Source organism: Numenius arquata, chromosome 2 (genome assembly GCF_964106895.1).
Source record: "Numenius arquata chromosome 2, bNumArq3.hap1.1, whole genome shotgun sequence".
NCBI classification, from domain to species: Eukaryota; Metazoa; Chordata; class Aves; order Charadriiformes; family Scolopacidae; genus Numenius; species Numenius arquata.
In genome coordinates this window covers 2,516,413-2,532,393 of record NC_133577.1, presented here as the reverse complement: position 1 = coordinate 2,532,393, position 15,981 = coordinate 2,516,413, and the positions used below count along the sequence as shown (strand labels likewise).

At 39.6% G+C, this 15,981-nt stretch overlaps 1 protein-coding gene across 2 annotated transcripts in view; it reads left to right on the top strand.

The window, feature by feature from the left end:
• Positions 1-15,981, top strand: part of EPB41L2 (erythrocyte membrane protein band 4.1 like 2) — a 111,276-nt gene that overhangs the window by 47,597 nt on the left and 47,698 nt on the right. For both annotated transcript variants that reach the window (XM_074144631.1, XM_074144633.1), the window contains 2 exons: positions 7,577-7,681; positions 13,202-13,244. In XM_074144631.1, the coding sequence (XP_074000732.1) occupies positions 7,577-7,681; positions 13,202-13,244 (148 nt within the window). The remainder of the gene's footprint in view (positions 1-7,576; positions 7,682-13,201; positions 13,245-15,981) is intronic.

Sequence of the window (15,981 nt, the reverse complement as noted above, 5' to 3'; positions counted from 1 at the left end):
CCCAGTTCAAGAAGGACAGGGAACTGCTGGAGAGGGTACAGCAGAGGTCCACAAAGATGATGAGGGGCCTGGAGCATCTCTCTGATGAGGAAAGGCTGAGGGACTTGGGTCTTTTTAGTCTGGAGAAGAGAAGACTGAGGGGGGATCTGATCAACGCCTATAAACACTGAAAGGGTGGGTGTCAGGAGGATGGGGCCAGTCTTTTTCCAGTGGTGCCCAGGGACAGGACAAGAGGGAACGGGCACAAACTTGAACATAAGAAGTTCCATCTCAACATGAGGAGGAACTTCTTTCCTGTGAGGGTGGCAGAGCCCTGGAAGAGGCTGCCCAGAGAGGTGGTGGAGTCTCCATCTCTGGAGACATTCCAAACCCACCTGGACACGTTCCTGTGGGACCTGCTCTGGGTGACCCTGCTCTGGCAGGGGGTTGGACTGGATGATCTCCGGAGGTCCCTTTGAACTCTACATCATTCTGTGAAAAAATGGTTTCTATGGCAAGGTGTTTCTGAAAGCAATTCCTGTGTGTGTCTTCTCTCTGACATGTTGTGTCATTTGTTGGCAGGTGCCACAGAATAGAAATTCATAGGAGATGCTCAGATAGGAAAAAAGAAATAGCTTTAGCATGTTGAAATAGGAAGCTTTTATATGAAATTGTTTGTGGGGAACACAAACCAGTTCAGATGACTATAATTTGATGCTGTTATTTTGTAGTTCAAAATTTGGCATCAAATGCTTCTGTAAGTAGATTTGTACCCTTCTTGTTTCGTTGCTACTTACTTTGTATATTGATAATTGCTTTCAGTTCTTTTTTTTTTTTTTTTTTTTTTTTTGCAGCCACCTAGTGTTGTTTGACAACGGAATTATTTCTTCTGGCCTGTTTTTGCATGTCTTTCCTGTTGCCCAGGGCGCGCCTGACATGGTTGATGTTTGGCTTCCAACATAAAGCACCTCTCAGATATTTCTCTTTTTTGAGAGTTACTTTGTAAATTAATTTATTACCTCTGGGAGTAATCTGTTCTTTTGCCCTTAAACTCTTCATTCTGTCTCAATAGACCTCTTCTGACAGGTGTCAACTTGCCAGTTTGAACTTTAAGTCAATAATTCTTTCTACAGAACTGTTTAAACAGATATTTCATCTTCTTTTGTGATTATTTCCTTTAGGTTTTTTTCTCATCTGTCTTTGTCGTTTTATTACTTTGCTTTTGTAGAGGCAAATTTGAAGGACCTGGTTTAGAGGATTTTTTTTTTTTTTTCTTGAGTATAGCTTCTCCAAATATGCTTGTCTGAATCCCACTGTAGATAGAACATTTAAGGTGCTCCACTATTGCCCAGAAAAGTCCATGACCTGTCAGCAGAATGAAGCTAAGCCTTGTACCAGGTGAAACCTATTCCTCAGTTCACTGTAATTTGAAATTCTTACTGTAGGGTTTCATGGTCTTTGATTCCCGCCCCCCCCAGAAATGAACTGCAGTCTATTCTACCATCAGCATCTCTGTGTTGGTATCTTGAATAGTTCATAAAATATGTGTCTCTGGTCTGTAAATGACTTTTGTATCGTGGCTACTTGTTCTGAGGAATGAAAAACTTTAAGTTGGAGTAGTGTTATGAACTCTTGATACCAGCTGCTCTTCAAACTTGCTTTATTTTGGTTTTTGGGAACATTAAAGTTTCATAAGGAAGCAAAATGACCTCCATTGAACTGTTATATTTAAGCCCTTTAACTTTTAGTCTAAAATGAATACAGTTCCTTAAATCCACAGGTTCCACGTTAACAGATTGATTTTCTGCATTCAATAACGTTAAAGTAAAAATGTCCGAAGCCCTTTATCTCAAGGAAACTTCGGAAATATATTATGAAATAATGTTGTATGGAAATACTATACTAAAGAAGATGTTATGTGTAGACAATATGTGCATACCTATAGAGCATGAGCAATTGAGTAAATTAAATGAAATTAATACCTTTAAACTACTGTAACTCCTAGAGATAATGTCCACATAGCCTCAGACTCCTCAGAGTAAAGCGTGAATACCTGGAGAGGAGGAAAAAGGAAGAAACTATTGTTTGAATAGTTCTGGAGGAGCATGACTTAAAACAACTTTCACAGGCTGTGAACTGTTAGAAACTTTCAATTACCTTTTATTACTTCATTTAAAGGGAGTTCAGTTCACTTACAGGGGTAACAACACCTAAGTGTGTCAGAGAGACTTGTCAAAGTACGTGAGGATGAAAGATATTCAGGGGTATTTGCCAAAAATTGTAAATGACTGAATCTTTGTGCTTACTTGAAATGACGGAAACATATGAAAGGGTAAAATAACTTAGATTCATCATTCAGTATTGTAATATTTGTGAGATGTAATGGCAGTTGAGTTTTATTAGCTTGAGTGAGCAGACTGTTGGAATGTTTGAGATTTAATTTCTAGAAGCAATTTTTAAATTTTTTTTAGCACCGCATATGACATAATTCTAACCTCCTCCCGTCCTGATGATTGACAATCGATAATTGTGAGATTATTGGTCTTTTAGGGTGATCTGCATGTGCCTCTTGCTTTCATTGCGGGGGGGAGGGGAATCAACTTGGCTTTTTTTCCCCCTGTTGTTCTACGGTGTCTTAGGTAGTTGAGAGGAAATTTTGTCATTAAATCTGAGATCTGGGATAAAAGCTTGTTCAGATTTTCTGCTTTGTATATAATCTGGGTTTTAGTAAGGGATAACTCAGTTTAAAGCAACAAGAAGAAGTCCTAACTGCATAATGATTACTGGTTAGAAGCAAATGAAGATCCTATTGAGTTTGTTTACTGCAGTCAGTGTTCTAATTAAATATTTATAACAAAAAAGCATTTAAAAGATGCCAGCATTGACCGTATTTTATGCACGTATGAACAAGTGAAATATATTGGAGTTGACAGAGGTTCTATGGTTACTTACGGTTTGCTAATACAAAGTAAAAATATGTTTGCTTAATGTACAATTAAGATCAGTTTTTAACCCTGAATTAAGAAAAGTCTGAATTAACTTGATACGAAACTGATGTTTAATTGGTTTTGAGTTTTGATTTGCAAATCTTTATTTCCTGACTGCCGAGATGTGTAGACCAGTGTTTGAATAAACCTAAGTGGTCTGTTTTAAAGTGCAGCATCTTTTATTTAGAAAAAGAAAAATAGGTATGACATTAAATTTGACACTTTTTAAAAGTACTAGTCCAGATTCAGCAGGCACCAGTGAAAGTAATGTTTATGTGTGAAGTCATCTCAAAGCCAAAACCTGCTCTCTACAAAGTACATGCAGAGGGAACCAAACCTCTTTCTTTCACCCCTGGCATCACTGCAACCATTTGTTCAGGTGGTTGAATTATCTCAAGATGATCCACAGCTCTCACCCCCATCAGAAGGTACACACCTCCTTCCCACCAAGGGACAGAGCCCGTGCCTAGGATGGGATATGATTCAATTTCACATTCAATCCCTCTTGCTAGTGCAGGGCTGGGAAAAAATGTCATCAGAGATTCCCTCAGCAGGTACTGATAGGGAAAGGAGGAGGTAGGAAGGAGAATAGAGTAGAGAATGTTTTTCAGTTAGAAGAGACCTGCAGTGATCATCTGGTCCAACTGCCTGACCAATTCAGGGCTGACCAAAAGTAAAGCTTGTTGTTAATGGTATATTGTCCATGTCCTTCTTGTGGTGGGGGCTCCAGAGGTGGATGGCGTACCCCAGGTGGGGTCTCAGAGTGGAGTAGAGGGGGAGAATCACCTCCCTCACGCTGCTGACCATGGTTCTCTTGATGCAGCCCAGGATGCAGTTGGCATTCTGGGCTGTGAGAGCAGAGATGTCAGCTTGTGCCCAGCTTTTCTTCCACCAGTACCCCCAAGTCCTTCTTGGTAGTGCTGCTCTCGATCCCTTCATCCTCTAGGCTGTATTGATACCAGGGGTTGCCCCAACCCACATGCAGGGCCCTGCGCTTGGCCTTGTTGAACCTCATGAGGTTTGCACAGGTCCACTTCTCGAGCTTGCCCAGGTTCCTCTGTATCATCCCGTCCCTCATGTGTGTCAACCACAGCACTCATATTGAACCTGCATCCCTAGATCCCATTCTGCAGGGTATTGCTCCGCTCCAGGTGCAGAACCTGGTGCTTGTTCTTTTTGAATTTCATGCCACTGGTGATGGCCCGAGGCTCCAAACTATCTAGATCCCTCTGCAGGGCTTCTTGCCCTTTGAGAGGCAACAGCACCTCCAAGTTTGGTATCATCAGCAAACTTTCTAATGGTGTATTCAACTCCAGCATCCAGATCACTGATCAAAATATTGAACAGAACTGGTAGCCCTGAGGAGCATCACTAGTGTTTATATTGCATTTGTAGCTGGCAACTCTTTTATAGCCAAACAGATCCATAATATCCTATTCTAATTCCCAACTGCATAGATATTTCCATTCTGTATGTTTGTTGCAACGGCTTTGCTTTAGTTTGCTCTCTTTGTGAGAAGGAGGTAAAGGACTGAAACCGTGTTACCCCAGGTTTTATGAAGTTGTATTATGAGGTGGCATCTGAGGTGTCTAAATACAGAGGTGGAATCAGTACTGGAATAACCTTGGTTACGTATGTTCTTCCTATGTCCACTTCAAAAAAACAAAAAGCATAACTTGGGGCAATATAGAAATATACTGCTGTTCTGAGTACTGTCGTGTTTTAAACTACTGTCCTCACTTCTTCTCAGCCTCTTTGTACAGCTGGGCTGAGTATGCTCTTCTCTTGGGGGGGCTGAGTATGGACTTAAGCTTTTACTGGCATTTCAGCATTAGAATCCAAAACAAGGAGATTTCCTTGTTTTCGGTGCTGACGTTTGCTGTACACATATATATGTACATAAATGTATATCTATACATGTATATACAAGGTTAGCAATTATCATTTTACATCTTGGTTATGACTATCACTTGACACCTCAACCAGCTGGTAGAAAAAAAAATAGAATCCATTTTAAAGAGTGACATTAAACAGTGCAAACCATGATGCTGTCTTCTTAGAGTCCCCTGCTCGTGTTAAACAGTTTCTAACTTCTGAAATGTCTGAATCACAGCAGTTGTCTTCTCTATGTAACTTCAGTTCTTGTTTAGAGACACTCTTCTAGGATCGTGGGGTTTTCCAGAAAAATGATGTTACCGTATAATTTAAGCTGTGTAGTAATGGCTGTCCCCAAAGGGATTACAAAAAAAATTGCACTTGAAAAGTTTGGTTTTGCAAATTAAATACTTTTGTAGATTTTTAAAACTATATCACAATATAAGCCAAAACATTAAAGAACTAGGAGTCTTTTAATTTTGCAAGTAGGATTTTATAATGAGGACCGTTGCTGATACTGAGAGGCTTCTTATGCTTTTGAATTCACAACAGAGCTCTATAAATGTCACTTTCTGATGCTATAACTTCTTTGTATTGTGCTGCTGCCTAGAATGTAGACTAACATAACTTGGTCTTCAGGGCAAGTTTGTGATGTTTTTCCTTATGTGCAAGAGCCGTAAACTTACAAAAAGATCTTTAAAGATACAGTGGACATTGCCAGGGTATTCAAGCTCTGTGTTGACTATGACTTCCTTAAAAGAGACTGGGCAATATTTGATTGTTATACTAATATGTTTCCTGTAAATTTGGCTGCTTTATGTTTCTGTATGTCAAAGACTTGAAATTAACTGTGTTTTTTAGTTTATGAACTTTATAAAAAGCTACCTAATTGGCATGTGACTCCTGATACGGACTTAATGACAGCATAGATTATTTCTGCACTAATTTGTATATTTCCTTTACTGAAAGGAAATGCATACCTGGACCTTGCCTTTGCAAGGTGTGATCATTGAAGTGCACAATGACTTAAGGAGAAAAATTATATTTATTAGACACATCTAAGCAGGCTGAGATTCTTCAAACTCTCTCTTGCTTATACTTTCCCTGTTTTCAATTTAGCTCCTCTCTATATTGCTGATTTTTTTATTAAGCTGAAGGTGAGGCTGTTAAGAAAACTAAGTGGTTACTTCAACCTGCTAGGTGAAATAAGTCATCTGTCTTTCTGACAAGTAAAATCTCTAAAAGTTCCAAACAACTCCCTGTATCGAAAGTGACTCGAGTTCCATCTGCAATGCTCGGGCTACAAACTGTGCTCATTTTATAAGTGTTTCCTTGAAAAACTTTCTCATCTTTGGGACCGCTGAACGATGCAATCTCGAATAAATAAAGCTTTGGATTCTCGGGGAGCAGAACAACAAAGCCTTGGCTATTTGCTCAGCGCTGTACCTTCCTTTCTCCCCGCCGTCGTACACGGTGGAGCCGAGCTGGGGCCCGTCGCGAGGCCTCTGCTGCCGGGGACAATGGCTGCAGTGTCACCCGGGCCTACGCAGGCCCCGTTGATGGCGTTTCTGTGGAATCGCAGCGGTGCATGGCATCCACTGAAATCCGTAGGATAAGCAACTGCAAAAATTCCTTTCAGCTGCCCAGGCCTCTGAAAATGCCATGTTGTGGCCTCATTGATGAATGCCACAAATAGCAGAGCAGCCACGAAGGAGCTGGTTGAACCCGGGCGGCTGCGTGCCATGCATATTCGACTTTTAGCTGTGGAAAGAAATTCCACAATCTTCCCCAGCCCTGAGTCTGTGTTGTGAGCCGTCTGCTCTAAAACTTTGTCTCCTCTCCGCTGCCATCTTCACTACAACAAATCTTTTCCCTAAAACCTGGCGCACAGAAGCACTTTTCATTACCAGCACCAGGGAGATACGGGGCGCCCTCATTTACCTTCCCAACTCCAGGTACAAGAACAACCATAAAAACTTCAGGACTAATTTTTATTTGCTTAAGCTGTTGCAATGCTGAGCTGCAGCAAGCATTTAAGAGTGTGTTAAAATGATTGTCAGTCTTCAATTACTACTTTAAATTAGCAGGCTACAATATTGAAACTAACTACAAGTAAAAATGTGATTTTCTTTTTCTTTTTTGGTTACTGACTTCCACAAATACTATTTTGCGGAAGAATACACTGTAAGACTGGTTTTTATTTTTGAGTATCCGATGGATTTCCTGGGTACTGAGAGAGTTCATAAATCTACAGATAGAAGGCAGCCCTCTTATCTTATTTTCTGCCCCTCAAAACCTCTGCAGTATAGAGAGTTGGACATGTTGCTTATGCTCTCCTTACCTTTGTGGGCTCCTTCTACTGGTCTGGTCATTTGAGTTGGCTCAAATGAAGGAGCCTTCAGTTATTTTAAAAATAAAGATGCAGCAAAACTAATTTAAGAACTACTTAGTGACACTTAACGGTGCAAAATATTTAAATCAGTTCAGATGCTGAATTTTCCTTGTGCATTCAAGTCAATTTTTTTGATGAACTGATAAAAATTGAAATGTCTTTATTTTTGTCGGTGATACGTATAGCTTTCAAAATGTGGTGAACAGTGTGTCATAGGAAAGCTTACAGTATTATAATCTATTTTATTGACACTTAAAATTTTCCTAATACCACTGATTTACAGTACCTGTAACTAAGGATTTTACTCATTTACTGATAGTACTCGTTCTTCTTTTTTTTTCAGAAAAGAGCAAAAGGCCAAGTGCTGTTTGACAAAGTGTGTGAACATCTCAATTTACTGGAAAAGGACTATTTTGGGCTGGTGTTTTATGAGAATTCAGAACAGAAGGTAAGCCTGTATTGAGGGTTTTGTTTGTTTTTCTACATTGCTACTGACTCCTATGGTTTAGTGAGGTATATTGCATTAAATGTGTACCGTTACAAACATTTGAGTAAACTGTTGCAAAATGTCAATTCTAGTCTGCTGTAAACTTACAATGTGTGCAAGATACTGATGTGTGTATTGGTATCTAAACACAGTGCCCATTTATTCTTTAGAGTGGGGGAATATTTAACATATCTGCATTTTGAGAAAACTAATCGAGCAATTGCTAGGCTTAATAGTAACCCAGTAAAATAGTATAGTAAAACAGTATGCCATCCCTGCAAGTAAAGATAGGACATTTTAACTTATATCCTTGTCTTAACAGTCTGGAAACTCCTCAAATTTCTGAACACTTTAAGTATTTACATTAAAAAAAACCAACAAGGAAACAAACTTTGCATGATAAATAATTAAAAAAAAATAATGTTCTGACTGACTTTCTGTCTTTTCTCATGTATGTTTAATACAGCTTTGAATAGGAGCATGAGGAAATCTTGCCTCTAAGTCTGTAACTATTAGGCCTTTAAGTTCCTTTTTGATTAATTTTAAGCTTATACAAAATTTTGTCATTTATAAAGGTGAGACTGAGCTACCCCATCACTAGTGGGTGCTAGTTTTAGAAATGAAGAGATGTTATGATATGACTATATTCAAATAAGATCTCTTAAGTACTTTTTGGTCACTTATTTTCAGTCTTCTTTTGCACTTGCTTACATGTTGCATGGTGGAGCACACCTAGATAACTGAGCTGAGAAAAATCTTAAATCAGTCGGTGGAATGCATTCCACTAATTACCAAAAGCCAATTTAGCTTTTTTCAGCATCTGAATACCTACAGTTAGTTATGGACCAGCTGTTGCTTTGTCCATGAACTAAAGATATACCTGTGGTCATCTTTTCCCTCATAAAGAAAACAGACTAATAATTAGAATCATAGAATCACAGAATGGTTAGAGTTGGAAGGGACCTTAAAGATCATCCAGTTCCAACCCCCTGCCCTGGGCAGGGACACCTCCCACCAGAGCAGGTTGCTCAAAGCCCCATCCAGCCTGGCCTTGAACCCCTCCAGGGATGGGGCAGCCACAGCTTCTCTGGGCAACCTGTTCCAGTGTCTCACCACCCTCACAGCAAAGAATTTCTTCCTGAGATCTAATCTAAATCTCCCCTCTTTCAATTGAAAACCGGTACCCCTCGTCCTGTCGCTCCACTCCCTCACAAATAGTCCCTCCGCATCTCTTTTGTAGCCCCCTGTAGGGACTGGAAGGCCATTATAAGGTCTCTTCAGAGCCATCTCTTCAGGCTGAACAACCCCAGCTCTCTCAGCCTGTCTTCATAGCAGAGGTGCTCCATCCCTCTGATCATTTTAGTGGCCCTCCGCTGGACCCGTTCCAACAGCTCCACATCCTTCATATGTTGAGGACTTCAGAGCTGGACACAGTACTCCAGGTGGAGTCTCACCAGAGCAGAGTAGAGGGGTAGAATCACCTCTCTCGCCCTGCTGGCCACGCTTCTCTTGATGCAGCTCAGGATGCGGGTGGCTTTCTGGGCTGAGAGCACGCACTGCCGGCTCGTGTCGAGCTTCTCATCCACGAGCGCTCCCAAGTCCTTCTCCTCAGGGCTACTCTCCAGCCATTCTCCACCCAACCTGGATTTGTGCCTTTATTTGCAATTACAAATTGAAGTGGAAAAAATGTCTTACAATCTCTGTATTTGTAGCAGGAAACATCATTACATGAGTGCTATACTTAGTCTAGAAGCTTTTTTCTGTTATGTTTCTGTTTTTCTGTTTTTTTCTCATCTCACTAGTTTGAAATGAACTCTAATTTAATGATCGGAATAAATCTGAATTTCTCACAACTTCCATTCAAATACAGTTGTTTCCTAGAGTTATTTGCTTTGGTGCGAGGCTTTCTGTGCAGCATTGAGCAAATTACTCAATCCCTCTGTATTAAGGATCTCCATATGAAAAATGGGCTTGATGTATTTTTACTTGAATATTTTATATTTGCTGTAAATTTGAAATTGTATAGCTACACAGGATGTGTTCTGTAAGACTGGAGCACTCATTTTTGTTATCAAAGGGATTTTTTTTAATACATGGATGAAGATCATTTAAATTGTTTCCAGTATGGTAAATATTTGTGGTATGGTTTTAATGAATGCTTCTGTCTTAGGATATTTAAGTATCTCAACTTTTTTTCATTGTTTTAAAAAAAGAAAAAAAAAAAAAACATTTTAATTTTTGATTTAATTAATAGGTGGAAGCGTAGGGGGCTGATCAGTTTTCTTCAGCAATAGCTGCCAAAGAAAGCTTGTGGACTTGGGACTTTTACTGGGTTTAGGGCCTTCTCTTTTGTTCCCCTCTGTAGTAAGTTTGAATTCTTTTTTCATGTCAGTACCGCTTCTTTCTGGTGCATTTCTTCTCCTGTTATGACTGTTACCTCTTCAGATTAAGACGCCAGAAATCTCTGACCTCCAGGCCAGTCGCTACTAAATGCTGAATGATGTGTTTTTCTCATTCTTGCGCGCTAATCACAGCCACCCATTTATGAGCCAGCTGTTGAACTCGACGGCAGCTGTGGGGTGTGGGAGCTGAATGCCAGGCACTTCTCAATTAGCGCTGCTCCCTAACGCCCCGTCGGGGTACCATCGGAGGAGGAGTCCCATTAACTTCTCTCTATGGCTGTTCTGTGCAGCTGGGAGAGAAGCTATGTCTTCAAATCAGACCGATTTTTGTTAGCTGTAATACACATTTTAAAACTATTTAGGTCAAATTACTCATTAATGATTTCTTTCGTTGTTTTGCAAATTGGTCTAAAGTTTAGTTAGTGATTCCGTTGCATTACACCCTCAAAAATTCATGAAGGCCCCATTGACGCTGTAATTGGCCTGCAGAAGTGTTAGAAAGCTCCTGCTCTTATGTTCTGGGCACCAGCTGGAAATGCTGCTTTTCTGGATTTGTACCAAATACTTTTGTACTGGTAGAGAACATTTTGTTTTCTTAGACAATTCCTTACTTTGTCTCATCTATAACCTTATCATTCACAAATTAAACCAATAGATTTCTGCCTCCTGGGGCAAAGTAGCGTGTATACACTTTGTCTTTTGTTTTGAAAGACAGACCTGTGTATTCTGCATTAAGAGGTCTATTTCAGGGTTGATTCTTTCCATAGTGTTTGTTTTATCCATAACAAAAGGCACAGATGCAACAAAACCCCTGTAATTGTACACGTAAATGGAATATAAGCATCTGATTTTATTTGACAGAGCAGTAATGAAAGTTAGTGGCAAATTCTGCTCCCAATACGCTTACTCCAGGTTTGGCAAATAAGAAAATGAACCGTGTAACTTCTGTAAAGAAAGGATTATTCTCCTCATCCTGCAGCTTATTCTGTATTGTATGTTCTTTTCTCTTACTTCATAATGATAAAAGAAAAAGCACTGAAAGTAACATACACTCACGAATCCTAGTTTTCTGCTGTCATTACACCAAGTATATTCTATACGTATTTACTTTATACTATACTTCATCTAGTATTTAAGAGTTTAAGCTACTTGTAGTTATCTCTGTAATTGGAAGAAATGGCTGTGTATGATTTTGGAATGGAATTCATTCCCAAACTGAAAGCCTAGGATGATAACTGTAGCTGAAGTGAGTCTCGGTTAAAGCTATTTGAAGGCTTCTGTTGTCTTCCAAGGCCTTTTCATGTCAAGGCTCTTCCAATAGAAAGCAATTTTTCTGACTCAAGCAGAATAAATGGTATCCAGATTTTTTTGAGGAGTGTTTTTTATATCTCTTCCTTTGCAGCAGTTATAGTAGCTGTGAAATGTAGAAGTTGCAGACTTTTTAAAGCAAGAAATGTGAAATTATTCTCTTTTTTTAAAATTACATCTATAAAAATGATAAGAAGGGGGTTTTGCATTTAATTTATAATCAATATTTGTCTAATATATACATGCTGCATTTGTGATGAAATCGGCTTTGATCAAGGTCATTTATAACAGGGAATTTAGTGGTTTGGGTTGTACTCATAGAAGCCCCATCCTTTAGCAACAGAGGTGATCTATATTAAGGATTTGCAGTAGTGCGAAAACATACAGGTCCACATCCTCCTGATCCATATGGACCCGTAAAGCTGTAGCCTGGCGTGTTTTGTCTCGTGGAAATAAATTTGACTTTGGACGGAAAAGTCTGTAATAAAGTCCAAGGGATATAGTATTGGAAAACAGTTGTTGCATCTGCAGTTTGATACCATAGAGTCACATTACCCCATTATCCACTACTTGGCTAAATTAGGCAAGAAATGTTGGTAGAGATATGCCTTCAGCAGCATTTGTGCTGGCACAGAGGTCCCCTGTGACTTTAAAGCTGCAAATATGTGCAGTGGTTTGGGGAAATGCAAATGTTGGCCTTGACCACCTTACAAGTCAGGGAAGTGCCCAGGGAAGTGGTGGAGTCACCATCCCTGGAGGGATTTAAAAGCTGGGCAGACGTGGTGCTGAGGGACATGGGTTAGTGATGGGTTTGATTGGACTCGATGATCTGAAAGGTCCCTTCCAACCCAGGCAATTCTGTGATTCTAAGTCAGTTGCTAATTTTTCCCTACTTTGCATGTCTCTGTCTTTGAAACACGCCAAGTCCTGCTGGCAGGCTGGTGGTGTGCATGGACCTTATAGCAGTCTTCCAGTATCTGAAGGGAGTCTATGGGAGAGCTGGAGAGGGACTCTTTGTCAGGAAGTGTAGCAATAGGACAAGGGGTAATCACTTTAAACTGAAAGAGGGGAGATTTAGATGAGACATTAGGAAGAAATTCTTTGCTGTGAGGGTGGTGAGACACTGGAACAGGTTGCCCAGAGAAGCTGTGGCTGCCCCATCCCTGGAGGGGTTCAAGGCCAGGCTGTATGGGGCTTGGAGCAACCTGGTCTGGTGGGAGGTGTCCCTGCCCATGGCAGGGGGTTGGAACTGGATGATCTTTAAGGTCCCTTCCAACCCAAATCATTCTATGATTCTTCTTGGAATGTTATCAGAACATTAAGACAAATGAGAGGAATAAGAAGTCTCTGGAGTTCAAGAGAAATACCGTCTTAAGCGGCTCTATATGGGTGCGTAAGCACAGACGGGAGAGATTCCATAGCCATTCCTGAAAAGTTTCTTATGTCAATAAACGGAATATGAAGGAAAATTGCATTTGTCAAATGTAATTTGCTAGACCACCTCCACTGTGAGACTATCCATTTTTAATATTAGAAGGCGTAAATAAAGTAATAAGACTACCAGGAAGGCAGTGGCATTGCGCAGTTTCGTTTACATGCGTGGCTGGGGAGATGTGCTGGCAAATCACAAGTTCAATCTTACAGTCCTCAGGGTTATTTTAAAATAGAACATATGTCTGAACAATACAAACTTTAACTGCACTATGAAATTACTTCACCATCTTCAGTCTGCAGTGATTTTAAATGCTGGTTGTGGTTTTTCTTTTTTCAGAACTGGCTAGATTCTTCAAAGGAAATTAAAAGACAAATTCGAAGTAAGTACTTCTGTATTCAGATGTTATGCTCCTTTTATTTCCTCACAGAAATAGTCTTCATAAACTTAGTAGCCTGAATGTTGACTAAATTGTATACTTGCAGCATTAAAATATTTTGTATCTGATAATGATGTATTCAGCCTTAGAAGAGAAAGCAAAGCTTCTAATTCTGTCCACTGTCCAAGAAGGAGAGAAGGAATCACTCAGCCCTGTGCTGTAGGAGTTAATCATTATACTGGCTTCTGTCCCCAGATTTTCCTGTGTTGTATGTGACTAATAGTTGATCTTTTTTCATCCCGAAACCGTAGAAGTTTTTCAACTTTATGCTGATATTTGGCTTATGGGATGGAGAATGGCATCTTGCAAAGCTGGTCGTGGTTGTTGCTATGGGAATGCCTAACTTCAAAGATTCACCAAAAGAATATGAAACTATGAAAAGAGAATCAATATGTCATACAGAAAATGTATATTCAATACTGATCAGTCCAGCATTGGCTTTTTTGATGTGTCCGTCATTTCTAGAACGGAAATGGAATAGAGAGCATAATCTTGGAACGTCTCTCTACGGTGTTTTTTAGACTGAATCTGTGTGAAAAGTCTGCTTCCTATACTCATTAGACGATGAGTAATTTATTTTACTCTGTTTGCATAAAGCCCTGTCAAAGCTCTTCACTAGCCAGGTGGCTTTTGTAGCAGATAGGGGAGTGAATGGAGAGGTAAGTTTAGGAGCCGAGATACTCTTCCTGAGTCTACACGTCACAAAATAAGCAGACAGCCCTTGCCCTTACTGCCGTTCTTCTCATTGCTTTACTCATTTGTGGCCAATGCAGGGTTTTGTTGTTGTTTTGTTTTTGATAGAAACTTTATTTTGGTAGTGCCCGATAGTAAATGTAAGTGGGGAGGAGATGGTGATGGTGCTAAGATTTACATTGTCTATACTTCCCACACAACAAGAATTGAAGTTATTTAAGAAAGTGACTTTGAGTTTTTTGGGGGGATGTTGAATCAGTGGGAGCACTTGTAATTAAGAACAGCAGTGCGGTGGTTTCTTTCCTGTTGCGAACTTCCTCTTTTAAGGCAACGCTCACATTTTTTCAGAAATCACCATGGTGTTCATTCTGTTTCCTTTACACCTTTCCCAATTGATGAAATCCCTTACTAGGAAGTTGTGGTTTATATTTTCAGTAAAGAAATGAAAGTTACAGAAGCTTCCTTGGAAACTATTTTTTTGATCTAACATCCTCTTGTATAAGCAAACTAGACCTAATGAACTTGATCCACAAATTCCTGGCTCTATTCTCAAGGCTGCTAGGAAGGTGGCAAAAAGCTTGTTTGCTTTCAGCCAGCCTGATCTCTTCAGGAAAATTAATTCTTAAGGTTTTTTTAACACATGTAATTGGATATCCACTGGCATGTGTTAAAAACTGTAACTAATTCAATCAAGGACAGGTGGGTAATCACACTTCTGTCACTATCTTCTTAAAAATTGTGACACATGAAGACGCATGTGACACAAGAGCCAGAGAGGGACTCTCTGTCAGGAGATGTAGTGACAGGACAAGGGATAACGGTTTTAAATTGGAAGAGGGGAGATTTAGATTAGATATTAGGAGGAAATTCTTTCCTGTGAGGGTGGTGAGACACTGGAACAGGTTGCCCAGGGAAGTTGTGGATGCCCCATCCCTGGAGGTGTTTAAGGCCAGGCTGGATGGGGCTTTGAGCAACCTGGTCTGGTGGGAGGTGTCCCTGCCCATGGCAAGGGGTTGGAACTGGATGATCTTTAAGGTCCCTTCCAACTCGAACCATTCTATGATTCTATGAAGTGGATTCAGGCTTTTGCAAAATGGAGAATTTTGGCCTGGATATAGTAATGGTAAAATCCCACCAGAGTGTGGTGGTTCACACTCATATAAAATTTCATTTGATAATTTATCCGTGTGAGAAGTTGTACGTGCAGTTTGTATAGAACACATGATGCTCCGCTCCGTTTTGTCTGTGAGTATTTCCATTACTCTCATTCTCAGTGTAACAAGGTTGAATGAGTAAACTGAATAAACTTGGTTTCAACGTAGTTAATTGCAGCTGAAGACCAATCTTTTGGCTGCAATTCAAACGTTCACAGTTATATCATGGGTAAAGATTAGAGATGTGAATATGTAAACCATCAGTTTTGGGAACCCCAATTATTTGCTCTTGGTGTTTGTGTAACGGAAGTATATGAAACTGAGTTACAGACCTTCTCACAAGTTTTGAAACTATTTTTGGGATATATCCTGGTTTTGATGTGGATATAATTTATACTTTTCCAAATAGATACTTAATTTCCATGCTATGTGAAATAGTTGCTTAAATTCAAGGTAATGTCATTTCAATTAAACCTATTTCTAGTCTTACTTAGAATTTTTTCTATTTATTCTAGATTTTAGAATAATCTAGAATATTGGATTATTCTAGATTAGTATTTTTATTACAAAATAAATAATTATTTTGTAGTTACATTATTTTTACTATATTATTAGTAGTATTTTTATTACAAAAATAAAATTCTATGATAAAATAGAGAAACTTCTCTATCTCATATCCTGTCTTGTTTTCTTCCAAGAAATGGGGAGGATTTGAGTGTTCTAAGGGCAGAATACATGGTGTACGGGTGTTTTTCCGTGCATTCTCACCTGATAAAAGATACATTTACCTGGTTTTGCTATTGAAGTTAGCTGTGAAATTGTCAAGAGACACG